The 19,014-nt window shown below is 42.3% G+C and overlaps 1 protein-coding gene across 1 annotated transcript in view; it reads left to right on the top strand.

The window, feature by feature from the left end:
• TMC3 (transmembrane channel like 3) overlaps nt 1-19,014 on the top strand; it is a 51,007-nt gene that overhangs the window by 7,287 nt on the left and 24,706 nt on the right. The window contains exons 3-10 of the mRNA XM_043490106.1: nt 236-311; nt 3,953-4,034; nt 10,411-10,517; nt 11,646-11,744; nt 11,847-11,989; nt 15,102-15,249; nt 15,926-15,969; nt 17,394-17,541. Coding sequence (XP_043346041.1) covers nt 236-311; nt 3,953-4,034; nt 10,411-10,517; nt 11,646-11,744; nt 11,847-11,989; nt 15,102-15,249; nt 15,926-15,969; nt 17,394-17,541 — 847 coding nt within the window. The remainder of the gene's footprint in view (nt 1-235; nt 312-3,952; nt 4,035-10,410; nt 10,518-11,645; nt 11,745-11,846; nt 11,990-15,101; nt 15,250-15,925; nt 15,970-17,393; nt 17,542-19,014) is intronic.

Here is a 19,014-nt window from a genome sequence, read left to right on the forward strand (position 1 = left end):
ATAGTGGAGTCCAGGGGAGCCTGGCGTGCTGCAGTCCTTGGGGTCTCGAAGAGTCAAGTACAACTTGGAGACTGAACAACAACTGGTTATCAAAAGTTAGGAAATGCAAGGTTTGCATAAGCGCATCTCTTCTCCACAGTTTGGCTATCTATTCCTACTGCACATTTACATGTGTTGCCAGGATGACCAGGGTGATAAACTTGTGCTCACCACCATGTTTTATTTCCTCTCTCAGGCGAGCGAAGGACATTGTGCTGAAGTTTGAAGGGCGGTTGACCAGGACTCGAGGCTACCAAGCGGCCGGTGCAGAGGTAAAGAGCACACACAAGCAGGTGCCCACCCTTCCTCTGGTCCCCTAGCCCAGGCAGTTGTACTTAACCTTGAACTTGCTGTACTACAAGTGTTATAAACATCCATCATTAATAGTTGTTGAACAGTATGGTGAGCTCGAAGGTCCAAGTTTCCCAAAACTTGCATTTTAAGTCCTGATGATGTCACTTAACAAATTGTGCGCTCCCAAGGAAGCCCAACTCATCAGCAAAAGGAGATCTTCCCTTGGAAGAATGATCTGGCCTCTTTCCCAAGTGAAGTCCACTTTTGTGTGTGGGTTTTCTTCACTAATGAGGCATATTCCAACACTCATTTTATAATACAGTGCTATATTATTGCTTGTTACTTTTCCCATCCAGTTACTTGCAGTTGAACTTTGGTATACATTGAAAGTATCTATTAATAAAGACATTCCAATAGTTTTCATAAATGCTTCAAAAGCAACAACAAAAAAATATTTCTTCCACTATAATCCTCTACTTTCCATAGTATCTTTTGGTGGGGGATGAAGTAGAAAAGAATAACTTTTACTGCTTTGCTAGTATCTTTCTTTAAACTTCACATTTCAGTCATTGGATATATAGTTTTCACATCAGACTAATTATGTTGTTGTTGTTTAGTCACTAACTCGTGTCCAACACTTTGCAACCCCATGGACTGTAGCCACCAGGCTCCTCTGTCCATGGAATTTCCCAGGCAAGAATATTGGAGTGGGTTGCCATTTCCTTCTCCGGGGGATCTTCCCCACTCAGGGGTTGAACCCACGGTTCCTGCATTGACAGGTGAATTCTTTACCATCTGAGCCACGAGGGAAGCCTCAGAGTAATTATAGTGCATAAATATTTTTGTCTTGCTTTTTTTCACTTAACACCATAACAAGGATTTTTCTCCATGTTTCTATGTTTATTTTTCACCATGTTTTTATACTTATTGTTTTCTATGACTCTGTAATATTCCATCAGTAAGATGGATGTTAATTTAATTAGTTACTTGCCTGCTGGTGATATTTAAATAGCTTCTAATTTTTCATTAGTGTTAACAGACCTTCAAAGATTGTCTTTGTGCAGATGGCTTTTCCAGTCTTTTAAAAGTCTTTTTCTAGGATACATGTCAAAACTATGACCTCTGTAGAAAAAAAGATGATCCATGTTTTTTGGTTCTTGATAAATATTAATCAATTGTTTCTCCAAAGCATTTACCATCCACTATGAAGACAGCAGATTTTTTCATTCTGACACTTTGGTTCTTCCCCTCCTCATTCATAACATCATTCCTCTACCCTTTTTTCTTTTTCGGGGTTGACTATTTATTCTTATGTCTCGTATGATAGTGATCAATGATTGTGTTTTTTTTATTGGAATATAATTGCTTTACAATGTTGTGTTAATTTCTGCTGTACAAGAAAGTGAATCAATGATATATATTCATATATCCTCTCCCACCCACCCTCACCCCTCCTCTCTAGGTCATCAAAGAGCACCAGGTTGAACTCCCTGTGCTATACAACATCTTCTCACTAGCTATCTATTTTATGCATGGTAGTATATACATGTATCAATCCCAGTCTCCCAGTTTGTCCCACCCATCTCCCCCCGCCATGTCCACATGTCCCTTCTCTATAAGTATGTCTATATTTCTGCCCAGGAAATAGGTTCATCTGTACCATTTTTCTAGATTCCACACATATGCATTAGTATATGATATTTGTTTTTCTCTTTCTGACTTCAGTTCAGTTGCTTAGTTGTGTCCGACTCTTTGCAACCCCATGGACTGCAGCACGCCAGGCCTCCCTGTCCATCACCAACTCCCAGAGCTTGCTCAAACTCATGCCCATCAAGTCGGTGATGCCATCCAACTATCTCATCCTCTGTCGTCCCTTTCTCCTCCTGCCTACAATCTTTCCCAGCATCAGGGTCTTTTCCAATGAGTCAGTTCTTCACATCAGGTGGCCCAAGTAGTGGAGTTTCAGCTTCATCAGTCCTTCCAATGAATATTCAGGACTGATTTCCTTTGGGATTGACTGGTTTGATCTCCTTGCAGCCCAAGGGACTCTCAAGAATCTTCTCCAACACCACAGTTCAAAGGCATCAATTCTTTGGCACTCACCTTTCTTTATAGTCCAACTCTCACATCCATATATGACCACTGAAAAAACCATAGCTTTGAGTAGACAGATCTTTGTTGGCAAAGTAATGACTCTGCTTTTTAATATGTTGTCTAGGTTCTTCACAGCTTTTCTTCCAAGGAGCAAGCATCTTTTAATTTCATGGCTGCAGTCACCATCTGCAGCCATTTTGGAGCTAAAAAAATAAAGCCTCTCACCATTTCCACTGTTTCCCCATCTATTTGCCATGAAATGATGGGACCGGATGCCATGATCTTAGTTTTCTGAATGTTGAGTTTGAAGCCAACTTTTTCACTCTCTTCTTTCACTTTCATCAAGAGGCTCTTTAGTTCTTTGCTTTCTGCCATAAGGGTGGTGTCATCTGCATAGAGGTTATTGATATTTCTTGATTCCAGCTTGTGCTTCATCCAACCCAGCATTTCGCATGATGTACTCTGCATATAAGTTAAATAAGCAGGGTGACAAAATACAACCTTGACGTACTTTCTCTCTGACTTACTTCACTGTATGTGACAGACTTTAGGTGCATCCATATCTCTCCAAATGACCCAATTTTGTTCCTTTTTATGCCTGGGTAATATTCCATCTTACTTACATTAATGTACATTGTGTACAGATTACATTTAGAATTAAATCCAGACTCCTTCCTCTGACCCACCAGATCAGCCATTTGCTACCTTTTTGACCTCATCACATTCCTTTCTCCTTATTCTTTTCTGTAAAATGCCCAGCTCATGCTAACCCACAGGCTTCTCCTGGCTATTCTCCCTTTTTAGGTAGCTCCTCTAAGGACTTATTATTTTTTGAACTATTGATTAACTTTCATTCACATCTCAGCTCAAGTATGACCTCCCCAGATAGACCTTCCTTGACACTTTGTTTCAAAGAGCTATCCCCCAGTTCTAATGAGTTGAATTCTTTGTTGTTTCCTCCCCTCTACTGGATGCAAACTCCACACCAGCTGATACCTTACATGTCTTGCTCATGATTTGTATCCGAGGTACTGGAAACACAACATAGGTGCTCAGTACACACTCTGGATGGACAGATTGTTCATAAGCTATAACACATGTTGTTAGTACATATCTGCTCTTGATGATCTTAGAAGCCTTACCAAATCTCAATAACCCAGGCCTGAAATTAGGACCCATTTCTTCCTTGGTTTTGCTTTATTTTGTGTTCACTTTGCTCTTAAAAGGCTTCCCGGGTGGCTCAGATGGTACAGAGCCTGCCTGCAGGTAGGACACCTGGGTTTGATTCCTGGGCTGGGATGATCCCCCTGGAAAAGGGCATGGCAACCCACTCCAGTATTGTTGCCTGGAGAATCCCATGGACAGAGGAGCCTGGTGGCTACAGTTCATGGGGTTGAAAAGTCAGACGTGATTGAGCGACAGCATGCCTGCTGGGAGCCTCACCCGCACGTAGCACCTGGGCTCCACACAGTCACTGCCACCCTCATGGATGTCAAGTCCTCTAATCCTGCTCCCTCCTCTCTAGCTGTGGCGGAAGTTTGCTCGTCTGGCCTGTAACTTTGTGGTCATCTTCATTCCCTGGGAAATGAGGATAAAGAGAATCGAAAGTAAGTGCTGGCACTTGGAGGAGTGGGGTGGGAGGTGGTGCTGGTGGCCAGCCAGCAGTGAGGTCTGAGATGGGTCTGGGGCAAACTGGTTCCTACACAGGGCAGTCAGGGCCCTTGTACACACAGTGCTGACTGAGGCTGCCCAGGGGTCTGTGGAGGTGGGAGACACAGTGCTTGTCTGTCCCTACCACCTCCCAGGATAAAAACAGCCCCACATTCCGCTGGGGCTCTGTCAGTTATCTGTCAGTTCATGCCTTAGACACAATATAAACCCAGAAACAATAGGGAGGAAAAACTGTTAGATGAATAAAAGGATAACATGGGCGATTGCAAAACAAAATGCAAAGATTAGCATTTTGAGAGAGGTGACTGTACTCATTTAGAAAAGTACACCCCCCCCCCCAATTAAATCAATCACAGTAACATTTGAAAGCACACACACAGGGGTACTTCCCTGGTGGTTCAGTGGTTAAGAATTTAACACTCCCAACACAGGGGTCATGGGTTTGATCCCTGCTCAGGGAACTAAGATCCCAAATGCTGCACAGCACAGATGAAATAAATAAATGTTTAAAAGAATAAAAACCCACACAGTACAAACACACAAATGCAACACACAGGAATAAATATAACCAGAAGTCTGAAATGAAAACTAAAATTTGATCATGAGATATTTAAAACATTTTGTGAAGAGACATAGAATGATTTAGTATTTGGGAGGTATTGATTTTCTCAATATCAATTCATAAGCTTTAATGCAATTTCAATAAAATTACAATACAGTGTGTTTTGTGTATTACTCATAGAGAAAAAAAAACTAACTGAAAACCTTTTTAAAAGGAAAAACTCAAATGAACTTGTATAACCAAAATGTTAAATAAAATACATTATAGAAACTACAGGAATTGAAACATGTAGTATAGCGCCATAATTGATGCTGGAACAATTGATTCAACTGTTTTAAAGAATAACCTAGATCTTTCACTTTAAAGCTCCATTAGGTCAGTTCAGATGCTGAGTAGTGTTCGACTCTTTGCCACCCCATGGACTGCAGCACACCAGGCTTCCCTGTCCATCACCAACTCCCAGAGCTTGCTAAAACTCATGTCCATCAAGTCAGTGATACCATCCAACCATCTCATCCTCTGTCACCCCCTTCTCCTCCTGCCTTCAATCTTTCCCAGCATCAGGGTCTTTTCCAATGAGTCAGTTCTTCACATCAGGTGGCCCAAGTATTGGAGTTTCAGCTTCAACATCAGTCCTTCCAATGAACACTCAGGACTGATCTCCTTTAGGATGGACTGGTTGGATCTCCTTGCAGTCCAAGGGACTCTCAAGAGTCTTCTCCAACACCACAGTTCAAAAGCATCAATTTTTCGGCACCCAGCTTTCTTTATAGTCCAACTCTGACATCCATACATGACCACTGGAGGAACCATAGTTTTGACTAGATGGACCTCTGTCGGTAAAGTAATGTGCTGCTTTTTAATATGCTGTCTAGATTGCTCATAGCTTTTCTTCCAAGGAGCAAGTGTCTTTTAATTTCATGGTTGCAGTCACCATCTGCAGTGATTTTGGAGCCCATAAAAATAAAGTCTCTCACTGTTTGCATTGTTTCCCCATCTATTTGCCATCAAGTGATGGCACTGGATGCCAAGATCTAGTTTTCTGAATGTTGAGTTTTAAACCAACTTTTTCATTCTCTTTCACTTTCATCAAAAAGCTCTTTGTTCTTCTTGTCTTTCTGCCATAAGGGTGGTGTCATCTGCATATCTAAGTTTATTGATATTTCTTCCGGTAATCTTGATTGCAGCTTGTGCTTCATCCAGCCTGGGATTTCTCATGATGTACTCTGCATATAAGTTAAATAAGCAGGGTGACAATATGCAGCCTTGACTTACTCCTTTCCCTATTTGGAACCAGTCTGTTTTTGCATGTCCAGTTCTAACTGTTGCTTCTTGATCTGCATACAGATTTCTCAGAAGTCAGGTCAGGTGATCTGGTATTCCCATCTCTTAAAGATTTTCCACAGTTTGTTGTGATCCACACAGTCACAGGTTTTGGCATGGTCAATAAAGCAGAAGAAATAGATGTTTTTCTAGAACTCTCTTTCTTTTTTGATGATTCAGTGGATGTTGACAATTTGATTTCTCATTCCTCTCCCTTTTCTAAATCCAGCTTGAACATCTCGAAGTTCACGGTTCATGTACTGTTGAAGCCTGGCTTGGAGAATTTTGAGATTTACTTTGCTAGTGTGTGAGATGAGTGCATTTCTGCAGTAATCTGAACATTCTTTGGCATTGCCTTTCCTTGGGATTGGAATGAAAACTGACTTTTCCAGTCCTGTGACCACTGCTGAGTTTTCCAAATTTGCTGGCATATTGAGTGCAGCACTTTCACAGTGTCATCTTTTAAGATTTGAAATAGCTCAACTGGAATTCCATCATCTTCACTAGCTTTGTTCGTAGTAATGTTTCCTAAGGCCCACTTGACTTTGCATTCCAGGATGTCTGGCTCTAGGTGAGGGATCACACCATCATGCTTATCTGGGTCATGAAGATTTTTTTTGTATGGTTCTTCTGTGTATTCTTGCCACCTCTTAATATCTTCTGCTTCGGTTAGGTCCATACCATTTCTGTCCTTTATTGTGCCTATCTTTGCATGAAATGTTCCCTTGGTATCTCTAATTTTTTTGAAGAGATCTCTAGTCTTTCCCATTGTATTGTTTTCCTCTATTTCTTTGCATTGATCACTGAGGAAGGCTTTTTTTTTTTTTAATCTCTTCTTGCTATTCTTTGGAACTCTGCATTCAAATGGGTATATTTTTCCTTTTCTCCTTTGCCTTTCCCTTGTATTCTTTTCACAGCTTTTTTTAAGGCCTCCTCAGACAACCATTTTCCCTTTTTGTATTTTTTTTCCTTGGGGATGATCTTGATCACTGTCTCCTGTACAATGTCACGAACCTCCATCCGTAGTTCTTCAGGCACATTGTCTATCAGATCTAATCCCTTGGATCTATTTGTCACTTCCACTGTATAATCGTAAGGGATTTGATTTAAATAGGAAACCATGAGGGAACAAAAGAAATACAAGTAATGTGATGTCAGAATGGAAGCCTGTCAAATCTGAAAGTAAAGAAGGAATCATCCAAGAAAGTACTGTTATATTTAACTACACATAAAAGTAATTTTACGTATATAAAAAATAGAGGTAAAAGTTAGATTACAGATTGAGGAGGGGAAAAGTATTTTTAACATTTAAGTGATATTAATCCCTTTCATACCAGTGGTAGAAATGTCATTTGGGATGCTATTTCTAGGGGAAAGTGGTAATTTGAACCAAACACCTTCAAAATGTTTATACTGTTTGATAGAACCCTTCCATTCCCTAACAACCAGAGGAAACAGCAGCCACAACAAAATCAGTCACACTTGGTCCCCTGCCCAGATCCCTTTACTTGTCTGGTCCACCCTTTTTCAGCTGTTCCGAGTGCTGGCTGCTATGTCTTCTGGCCACTCCCTTCTCTCAAGGATTAGTCTTGGCCCACATGGTTCCAGATGTTGGGCACACATCACTTGCTCCCCCAGCCCCACTGGAGAGCTTACAGGTGATGACTAAGGGGTATTTAAGTCTAGCTTCTTGTTCAAAGTGGAACCGACAATATGATGCAACTTGCCCTCCAGAGCTCCCCATGGGGTTAGGCTAAGCCAGGCTCAAGTTGAGACCACATTTTTGCTCAGCTCTTTCCCCTGACCTCCCCTGACCCCCTGACCCTCTTCCTCCTGAGATTGTTTCCTCAATATATCATGTTCAGTTCAGTTCAGTCAGTCAGTCATGTCCGACTCTTTGCCACCCCATGGACTGCAGCACGCCAGGCTTCTTTTGTCCATCAACAACTCCCAGAGCTTGCTCAAACTCATATCCATCAAGTTGGTGATGCCATCCTACCATCTCATCCTCTGTCATTCCCTTCTCCTGCCTTCATTCTTTCCCAGCATCAGGGTCTTTTCCAATGAGTCAGTTCTTCACATCAGGTGGCCAAAGTATCGGAGTTTCAGCTTTAGCATCAGCCCTTCCAATGAATATTCAGGACTGATTTCCTTTAGGATGGACTGGTTGGATCTCCTTGCAGTCCAAGGGACTCTCAAGAACCTTCTCCAATACCACAGTTCAAAACATCAACTCTTCAGCGCTCAGCTTTCTTTATAGGTCAACTCTGACATCCATACATGACCACTGGAAAAACCATAGTTTTGACTAGATGGACATTTGTTGGCAAAGTAATGCCTCTGCTTTTTAATATGCTGTCTAGGTTGGTCATAGCTTTTCTTCCAAGGAGCAAGCGTCTTTTAATTGCATGGCTGCAGTCACCATTTGCAGTGATTTTGGAGTCAAAAAAAAAAAAAAAATTCTCTCACTGTTTCCCCATCTATTTGCCATGAAGTGATGGAACCAGATGCCATGATCTTAGTTTTCTGAATGTTGAGTTTTAAGCCAACTTTTTTACTCTCCTCCTTCACTTTCATCAAGAGGTTCTTTAGTTCTTCTCTTTCTGCCATGAGTGTGGTGTCATCTGCATATCTGAAGTTATTGATATTTTTCCCGGTTATCTTGACTCCAGCTTGTGCTTTATCCAGCCCAGCACTTCACATGATATACTCTGCATGTAAGTTAAATAAGCAGAGTGAAAATATACAGCCTTGACGTACTCCTTTCCTGATTAGGAGCCAGTCTGTTGTTCCATGTCCAGTTCTAACTGTTACTTCCTGACTTGCATACAGATTTCTCAAGAATCAGGTCAGGTGGTCTGGTATTTCCATCTCTTTAAGAATTTTCCACAGTTTGTTGTAATCCACACAGTCAAAGGCTTTGGTGTAGTCAATAAAGCAGAAATAGATATTTTTCTGGAACTCTCTTGTTTTTTCGATGATCCAACAGATGTTGGCAATTTGATCTCTGGTTCCTCTGCCTTTTCTCAATCCAGCTTGAACATCTGGAAGTTCACAGTTTGTGTACTGTTGAAGCCTGGATTGGAGAATTTTGAGCAATACTTTGCTAGCATGTGAGATGAGTGAAACTGTGCAGTAATTTGAACATTCTTTGGCACTGCCTTTCTTTGGGATATATATATCATGTTAGTTGAATCCTTTTCTCAGGCTCTACTTCTAGGAAATCTGACCTTAGAAACTGATTCCTGCAGAATCATTTATGCTAGCAAATACTCTACCTAGTGAAAAGTTAGAAACTTCCAAAGAGTCAGGGAGTGGGGTTTAAGTTAAATAAGTTGTGTAAAATTCGTTGGATGGAACAATAAAATTCATTTTATAGGGAAATATTTAGTATGAGAAAATGTTCATAATAGATTGTTAACCCTAGATGTGTAGAGATATGACAGCTTTATACCAAAAAATACACATATGGTTGACACATATGGATGACAATGGATGGTTCCACTAAAAATTACTAGAAAGTAATTCTAGTAGTGATTTTAATTTAGTAGCCTTAGAGTAGGTGACTTTTTTTGGCTTTCTTTGTGATGTTTTGTGTTTTCCTACTTATTATGAAACATAAGCTAGATTTGAAATAAAATTTCAAGATGCTACTTTTCCAAAGTATGATACAAGTCCACCTGCTCCAGAAAGTCATCACAAGTGTCACCTACATCCCCATCCAACTTTATCTAAGCCCCCTTGTTTTCTCAATAGAAATTTGTTTTTATTCATTTTTTGGCCACATTGTGGGGCACGTGGGGACCTCAGTTCCAGGACCAGGGAGTGGTCCACCTACCATCTGCCACCTTCCACTGTACCACTTGCAGTGGAAGTAGGGAATCTTAACCATTAGACCACCAGGGAAGTCCCAGAAATTTGTTTTTAAATGCTCTTTTTATTTTAGAATAAGTTTAGATGTATGGAAAAGTGGCAAGGGGAATTCTTATAACCCCTTTGACCACTTTTCCCTAACATCTAACACGCTGTTATTTCTTTTGAAATTAAGACAGAAGAATCCTTACCATACCCTTGGAATTTTCCAAACTATGCAAAATGAAAAAGAAATCTTTTAAATCCTCAAAAATAGGCTGATATTTCTGAACATAGGTGGAATGTAAATCTGATAAAAGCATTTTAGGTCCATATGATGTTAGGGAAAGTATGACATTAGGGATTAAGGATGTATGTGTGTAACTGGTAGGTATTAAGGAATGTGTTAATCCTTCTGAATGATCATCATGGGTCAACACCCTGACAGGGACATTATGGCACTCTTAGTCTATGTCCTGCTGATATAAGAAAAACAATCAGTGTTGCTTTACAGTGAACTTCTTGCACTGGGGGGATTTACTTTAAACTGTGCTCCTTACCTTGTCTTTCTTTAGGTCATTTTGGATCTGGTGTTGCCTCTTATTTCATATTCTTGAGATGGTTATTTGGAATCAATATTGTGCTCATGATTATGACAGGTGCTTTTATTGTTCTTCCAGAGGTAAGAACTATATCAGGAGAGTTTAAAAGTGCTGTTTGTTATAATGAAGAGATGTTTAAAGCTGTAGTATAAGACAGGAACCCTCATTATCCTCGTGGGAAGGATAATCTGTGTGTCCAAACAGGGCTTGGTGAACTTTTTTCAGTAAAGGGCCAGATAGTAAATATTTCAGTCTTCATGGGCTTTTTAAATCTGCCACATCATACAAAGGTAACTAATAAGCCCTAGGTCACTAGTAAGTATGGCTGCATTCTGATAAAATTTTATTTATGAGTAGTGAGTCACTCAGTCATGTCTGACTCTTTGTGACCCCATAGATTGTAGCCCCCCGACTCCTCTGTCCATGGGATTCTCCAGGCAAGAATACTGGAGTGGGTAGCCATTCCCTTCTCCAGGGGATCTTCCTGACCCAGGGATTGAACCCAGGTCTCCTGCATAGCATACAGATTCTTTACCATCTGAGCCACCTGGGAAGCAATTTTGGATTTTTTTCCAACCTGTGCAATGGTCTCCCCAGGTGGTTCAGTGGTAAAGAATCCAACTGTCAAGCAGGAGATATGGCGTTGATTCCTGGGTTGGGAAGATCCTCCAGAGAAGAAAATGGCAACCACTCCAGCATTCTTGCCTGGGAAATCCCAAGGGCAGAGGAGCCTGGGGGTCTATAGTCCATGGGGTCGCAAAGAGTTGGATATGACTTAGCCACTAAACCACCACCACTCAAACCTTCCTTAGCTCTTGGGCCACACAAAAGGAAGTGTTAGGCTGGATTTGGCTTATGGGCCAGTGTGCAGACATTGTGTTAAAGTAAAATCCATTTCTCAACTAAACTTTATCTTTGCAAAGCAAATGGGACCATTTCCTATGCCATTATAGAAAGCCAGTGGCTTCAATCATCCTCCCTTAGAAGCCATGTCCAGACTAGAGAGTACACTCAGACTGGCCCCAATCAGGCAAATGAAAGTCTGGCCACTCATGATGAATTCCTCGTCAATAAGTATCAAGCAGAATCCACCTCCTAAGAGTCTTGTAGGTGAAGCATCTTCACAGGTGCATGGAGATCAGTGGCCCCTTTTCTTCCGGTCCCTTCCCACCCAGAGGACTGCATGATCGCCTTTCCTCTGTCACCAGCTCATTGCAGGCCAACCATTTGGAAGCACAGCCAGCAAGACCATCCCCAAGGAGCATATTGCATCTGCCCAAGATCTGGACACCGTTTGGTCTCTGGGGGTGAGGTTCATGCCCAGCCACGCTTTTGTCTTGAGGTGGGAGGGGGTTGTGAATGTTTTAGACCCTGGGAGTCAGAAATGACGCCAAGTGCTCTCTCTGCAGGGTTACCTCCAGTACTCAGTCCTCTTCTATGGCTACTATGGCAGGGAGAGACGGATCGGGAGAGCTGGCTACCGGCTGCCCTTGGCCTATTTCCTGGTGGGGATGGCGGTGTTTGCTTACAGCTTTATCATCCTCTTAAAAAAGTATGTCCATTCAGTTCCTCAAAATCCATGCCAAATGCTGTGGATGATCTCATTTCATCTTGTCACTAACCCTGCAAAGTCAGGGCATACATCTGCTCACGTTACAGATTAGGCATGGCCTCCTTGCTTAGTCGTATCTGACTCTGCAGCTGTATGACCTGTAGCCCACCAGGTTACTCTGTCCATGTAATTTTCCAGGCATGAATGGATTGGGTTGCCATTCCCACATCCAGGGGATCTTTCCAATACAAGAATTAAACCTGTGCCTCCTGCATTGGCATGCGGATTCTTTACCACTAGTGCCATCAGGGAAGCTCTGATTCTGTGAACACACCAGCTTGTCTTCATCACACTGCCTCTTGTGTCATCATAGCAAAGTTCAGGGAGAAGGGGTTAGGATAAAAAAAGATAAAACAGTCATCATCATCATTATCATCAAGCAGATAAAACCTAGGGAGATGTGCAGTGACTTGAGTACCTTAAGAGTTCACACAAAAATGGGTACATGTATATGTATGACTGAGTCCCTTCACTCTGCACCTGAAACTATCATAACATTGTTAATCTGCTATCAGTTCAGTTGATGTCCAACTCATTTCAACCCCATGGACTGTGCCACACCAGGCTTCCCCATCCGCCACCAACTCCTGGAGCTTGCTCAAACTCATATCCATTGAGTCAGTGATGCCATCCAACCATCTCATCCTCTGTCGTCCTCTTCTCCTCCTGCCTTCAATCCTTCCCAGCATCAGGGTCTTTTCCAATGAGTCAGTTCTTTGCACCAGGTGGCTAAAGTATTTGAGTTGCAGCTTTAGCATCAGTCCTTCCAATGAATATTCAGGACTGATTTCCTTTAGGATTGACTGGTTTGATCCCCTTGCAGTCCAAAACCCCAATAAGAAATAAAAAGTTAAAGAAAAACAGGAACATGATAAAAATCAGCAAATAAGAATATTGTTGAAATATGTTTATTGATATGTAAGGTTATGTTTATAATTATGGTTATAATTAGATTATTATAAAACAGAAAAAACAGCAGGTGGTGCTAGTGGTAAAGAATCTGCCTGCCAGTGCAAAAGAAGCAAGAGATGTGCGTTCCATCTCTGGATTGGGAAGATCTGCTGGAGAAGGAAATGGAAGCCCACTCTAGTATTCTTGCCTGGATAAATTCCATGGACAGAGGAACCTAGTGGGCTATATATAGTCCATGGGGCTGCAAAGAGTCAGACACAACTGAGTGACTGAGCATACATACTCACATACAGGGAGATGCAGAGTGACTTGAGGACCGAAAGTTCACAGGAAGCTTTCCAGCTTAGCCTCTGGGGGGCCTCAAGACCCCACCTACAACATGAACCCTTTGCTGGATGTTAGAGTTTAAGAGACAAATTGCTGTCAACTCTGGAGCAGGAAACATGGATAGACAAAGAGGGAAAAGCTTCTAAGAGGAGAGATGCTCTAGAGCAGCAGACTTTTTTGGCACTGGGGACCAGTTTCACGGAAGACCATTTTTCCATGGACAGGTTAGGGGATGGTTTTGGGATAATTCAAGCACATTACATTTATTGTGCATTTTATTTCTATTATTATTACATTGTGGTATGAAATAATTATATACCTCACCATAGTGCACACTCTGGGAGCCCTGAGCTTGTTTTCCTACAACTAGACAGTCCCATCTGGGGGTGATGAGAGAGGGAAGGGGTGCAAGTGAAGTAGAGATAAAGCTTCGTTAGCTGCCCAGTGCGGCCTGGTTCTTAACAGGCCACAGACTGGCACTGGTGCTTGGCCCAGGGCCTGGGGACCGCTGGCCTGAAGGACAGGAGCACTTTCTCCTGAGGACAGAATCGTGACTCCCGCCTTACATCTAATGCGAAGTCCTGTATAAGAGGTATCTGACAGGCTCCCACCTGGTGGGGCGGTTGCTTCATTGGGCAGGGGCTCCAAGGAGAGCTGATTCAGTTCAAATTTGTTTCACAACCACAGCTGCACAAGTGCAGTGAGTGCACACACTTAGAGGGACCTTCTGACCACTAGTGATGGGAGGGCTTATGCAAAGGACTCACCCAAGAATTTGCTGTTTTCACACTGTTCAAAGCGGTGGTTGAGTTCACAAGCCACAAGCGGGGCTGAACCCAGCCAGGGCTCTGCCTGTCCACACATAGATGGGGCTCCTTGCTCCGCATGGACTCACAGCAGCCCCCAGTGGCTGAGCCTGTTTCCAACACTGTTCTTGCATGACCCTTTCTGGTCTTTTTGTAAAAATTTTAATTAGTGTTTAGTTGACTTTTCAATATTGTGTAAGTTTAAGGTGTACAGCAAAGTGAATCAGTTACACCTATTTATGTGTGCTCATGTGCTCAGTCGCTCAGTCCTGTCCGACTCTCTGTGACCCTATAGACTGTAGCCCACCAGGCTCCTCTGTCCATGGAATTCTCCAAGTAAGAATACTGGAGTGGGTTGCCACTTCCTACTCCAGGGGATCTTTCTGACCCAGAGACTGAACCCACATCTCTTGCATCTCCTGCATTGGCAGGTGGATTCTTTACCACTAGCGCCACCTGGGGGAAGCTAACATATACATATGTTCACAGATTGTTTCCCAATATAGGCCATTACAGAGTATTGAGTAGCATTCCCTGTGGTATGCAGCAGATCCTTATTAATTATCTGTTTTATATATATCAATGTGTATGTGTCAATCCCAATGTTCCAGTTTATCCCCTCCCCCACTCTTATCCCACCCCCAGTAACCGTAAGTTTATGTTATACATCTCAACTCTGCTTTGGTTTTGTAGGTAAGTTCATTTGTAGATTTTTTTGTTTTTTAAGATTCCACATAAAAGTGATATCATATGATATCCGTCTTTATCTGACCAACTTCACTTAGTATGAGGATCTCTAGTTGCATCCATGTTACTGCAAATGGCATTGTTATTCTTTTTATGGCTGAGTAATACTCCCTTGTTTATACACACCACATATTCCTCTATTCCTCTGTTGGTGGATGTTTAGGTTGCTTCCACGTGCTGGCTGTTGTGAGTGGTGCTGCAGTGAACATTGGGTGCATGTGTCTCTTTTGAATTACGTTTTCTCTGGTCCTCTCGTGCAGGATGGCTAAGAACTCGCGCACGAGCCTCGCCAGTGCTTCCAGTGAACACTATACGTTCTGCTGGCGGGTGTTCTGCGCTTGGGATTACCTCATCGGCAACCCAGAGGCGGCCGAGAGCAAAACCGCAGCCATTGTGAACAGCATCAGGGTGAGTTAGCGAGCCGTCCAGGCTGCCAGGAGTCGGGGCTCTGCAGACCACAGCCTTTACAGCAAGAGCCGCAGGCCCTCTGTCGGGGGTCAGCGTGGTCCCGTTCCCACGGCACTCAGACCAAGGCAGCCACAGTCTCCAACGTCACGTGACATGATGTGTCCCCCACATGCCCCAAACAATCCGATGGTGTGCAGGAGAAAAACACTGGAACTTTTTAAAAAAATTTCATCCTTCTAAAATTTCCATGTGTGTATCTGTGTTAATTTGCATATGGATTACTACCTTGTTGCATGCATATAACTTGTAAATGAATAAATACATCTATGTGGGAGATACAAGCTCTTAGTGTTGATTTAGAAGATAACACAGTAAAAGCATTCAGAGACAGAGCTCCTGAATAAGAACATTACAGCTAAATGGTGCCACTTCTGAGAAAAACATGATTTAGATCATTTTGATGATCTCAATAATTTACTTCTCCATTTCTTCTTTCCATTCTCCATTTGCCTTTTTTAGTCTATTATTATACAAAGTGCTGATATAGAATGAAGTCTAGATGTCAAATTTATGATTTAAAATACTGGATAAGTCATTTCTCTCATAAACTATTTGTAAAAATTTATGACTAATGAAAATACTAAGCTTTCAATACCGTATGTGTCTTTCTTTAAAGGAGGCTATACTGGAAGAACAGGAAAAGAAGAAAAGCAAAAACCTGTATGTATGACAAACTCCCCATACTAGAGTCTTTGATAAGCTGTTTTAATTTGGTGGCAAAATCACCAGAGTCTATCTTATTTTCATACAACGTCAGGCAGTTCTTTTTTCTTAACATCTATCCATCTCGTAATGTGGTATGTGGGAACCCTATAGTTTTTCCCTCTTTAAGAATATTTACTATTTATTTATTTGGCTGTGACCGGTCTTAGTTGTGGCATGCGGGATGTAGTGCCCTGTTGAGTATTTAGTTGCTCAGTCATGTCTGACTTTTTGCGACCCAATGGTCTGTAGCACGCCAGGCTCCTCTGTCCTTCACTATCTTCTGGAGTTTGCTCAAATTCATGTCCGTTAAGTTGGTGATCCTATCTAACCATCTTATCCTCTGTTGTCCCCTTCTCCTTCTGCCCTTGATCTTTCCCAGCATCAGGGTCTCTTCAGTGATTTGGCTCTTTGAATCAGGTGTCGAAAGTATTGGAGCTTTAGCTTCAGCATCAGTCCTTCCAATGAATATTCAGGGTTGATCTCCGTTAGGATTGACTGGTATACAGAGCAGTGTTTATATGTTGATCCCAACCTCCCAATTCATCCTACCCCCTTGGGGTCTATGCATTTGTTCTCTATATCAGTCTCTCTTTCTGCTCTGCAAATAAGTCATCTCTACCATTTTTCTAAATTCCACATATAAGTGATAATTGTGCTGTGTTTGTTTTTCTCTGTCTGACTTACCTCACTTTGAATGGCAGTCTCTAGGTCCATCCTCACTGGTGGTTTAAGCTCATGGTTAGTTCCTGCGGTGCAGAAAAAGCCTGTCCAGGGGATGCTGGAGACCTGGGGAGTTAAGGAAACACCAGCGCCTGAGAGGAAGCAGTTGTTATGGGGAGATGGACTCTCCATAGGGTGTTGGAAAATGGATTCTAGCCCTCTATTTGTCATTATTTCTATGACCCCGAAATGCCCTTGACTCTTCGGGGCTGCTGCTTCCTTAGCTATGAAATGAAAGGATGGGACTCCATCTATGTTCCCAGGGGGCAGAGAGCACCACCCACATGAGGATTACCTGCAAGGTGCTGCAAATGTAGATCCCTCCAATGCCCACCTTGATTGACAGAATTAACATCTCTTAGAGTGAGACCCAAGACTCCACATTCTTAGCATGTCTCACAGAGCAAACCTCACAGGTGATTTTGATGTTCCCTCAAATGTGAAAGCTGCAGCCATCCTGAACACATTCCCATTCAAAAATGTCTCATTTGGTGATTCGTTATTACAAGCAAACAGATCAGCAGAAAGCCCAGTTATCATTTCTCTCCCACACACAAATCCTGAATCCTCCTGATTCTGTCAAAATGTGAGGAAGATATGCATCTGGATGCCCTGTGCGGAGCCTGGCGTACTGTCCCCACACCTGCCTCTCCCTGCAGGGCAGTGACCATCTGCCTGCGGGTTGTGGCCAACATCCTGGTGCTTGTCTCACTCGCCGGGAGCATCTATCTCATCTACTTCGTGGTGGACCGGTCCCAGAAGCTGGCGCAGTCCAAGAAGGAGCTGACACTCTGGGAGAAGAACGAGGTACCCACACACAGTGGCAGACCCTCCTCTGTTTCCTGGGTTTCTTATTTTTTATTTTTAATGAATTAATTAATTTGCACCAAGTCTTAGTTGCAGCATGCAGGATCTTTAGTTGTAGCATGTGGGATCTAGTTCCCCAACCAGGGATGAAACCCATGCCCTCTGTACTGGGAGTACAGAGTCTTAGCCACTGGACCACCAGGGAAGTCCCCTCTGTGGTGTTTCTTAAGTGGATTCACTGGAAGTATCTCCATGGAAAAACTGTAGTCCTCTTATTCTAGAGCACGGATCACAAGGGCTTGGAACCAGAGTGGCAACACTTGGGCTTGGCTGAATGGTATGCCCAGTCTTAATGAGGAAGGTTTTGATTCAAAACCACCCTCAAGATATGTACATTCTTTCCCTTGGAGTTGTACTGCTGACTGTGCTTTGCTTTCTTGGCTTTGTGTTTCTTTATATGCATGTTTCCAGAAACTGACTTCACCAGGATTTGAATTAGCAATTGCATTGTCTTCCATTGCATGTGTCGAAGTTGACCACATGGGGATTGTTGAACATTTAGGCGGTTTCCGTATTTTTATATTTTGCCTGTGCTGGGTCTTTGCTGCAGTGTGAAGGCTTCTCTTGTTGCAGTATATAGGTTTAATTGCCCCGAGGCATGTGGGATCTTAGTTCCCTGACCAGGGATCGAACCTGCATCCCCTGCACTGGAAGGTGGATTCTTAACTACTGGACCACCAGGGAAGTCCCTCTGTATTTCTAAGTCACAATAATGCTTCCCCAAATAGCCTCACACCAATGGTTCATTTTTGTAAAGGTCCTTTCCCCTCCATTTATGTGACTGTTCCCACGAATAGAAGATTACCAAGAGGAAGGTTATAAACAGTTTTATAATTCTTACTAATTATTATAAGACTCTGGTCCTGAAAGTTTGGTTTGATTTACCTGTAAATATTTGAATGGCAGAAGTAGCACAAATGCCATCTCTCAGACCACTTCTATGAAAATGATTAAAAACAAAGTGTGCAGGCAATATATTCATCCCCAACGTACAATAATTTTCCAGAATCTGAGACTGCATTATAGAGTCTCTTCTCATACCTCTGTATTTTATGTCAACTAAGTGGGTTATAGAAATATGTGCTTGTGTGTGGATAGGTAGATAAATTTTTGAAAGATAAATTCAGAAATTATTTCTTCTTTAGCTCACACCTCTCATGTACCAGCTAAGCCTCTGCTTTCACTTGCCATAAATACAGAGAAACAAGAGTCATTCAAAAGTAATGCTCTAGATAATCTTGCATGTGCAGAAAGAATTTTATTACCTCTCAGACTTTCCTTTTCTGTTCTTAACAGCTACACTTATTTTCTTCTTCCATCCACGGTAAGGAGAGTATACATAGAATAAGATGGTAATTGAAGAAGGTGGCCAAAACACCAGTAAATCCCAAATGGCATGTATGAGAGTCTTCA

Source organism: Cervus canadensis, chromosome 17, assembly GCF_019320065.1.
Source record: "Cervus canadensis isolate Bull #8, Minnesota chromosome 17, ASM1932006v1, whole genome shotgun sequence".
In the NCBI taxonomy this organism is placed as follows: Eukaryota; Metazoa; Chordata; class Mammalia; order Artiodactyla; family Cervidae; genus Cervus; species Cervus canadensis.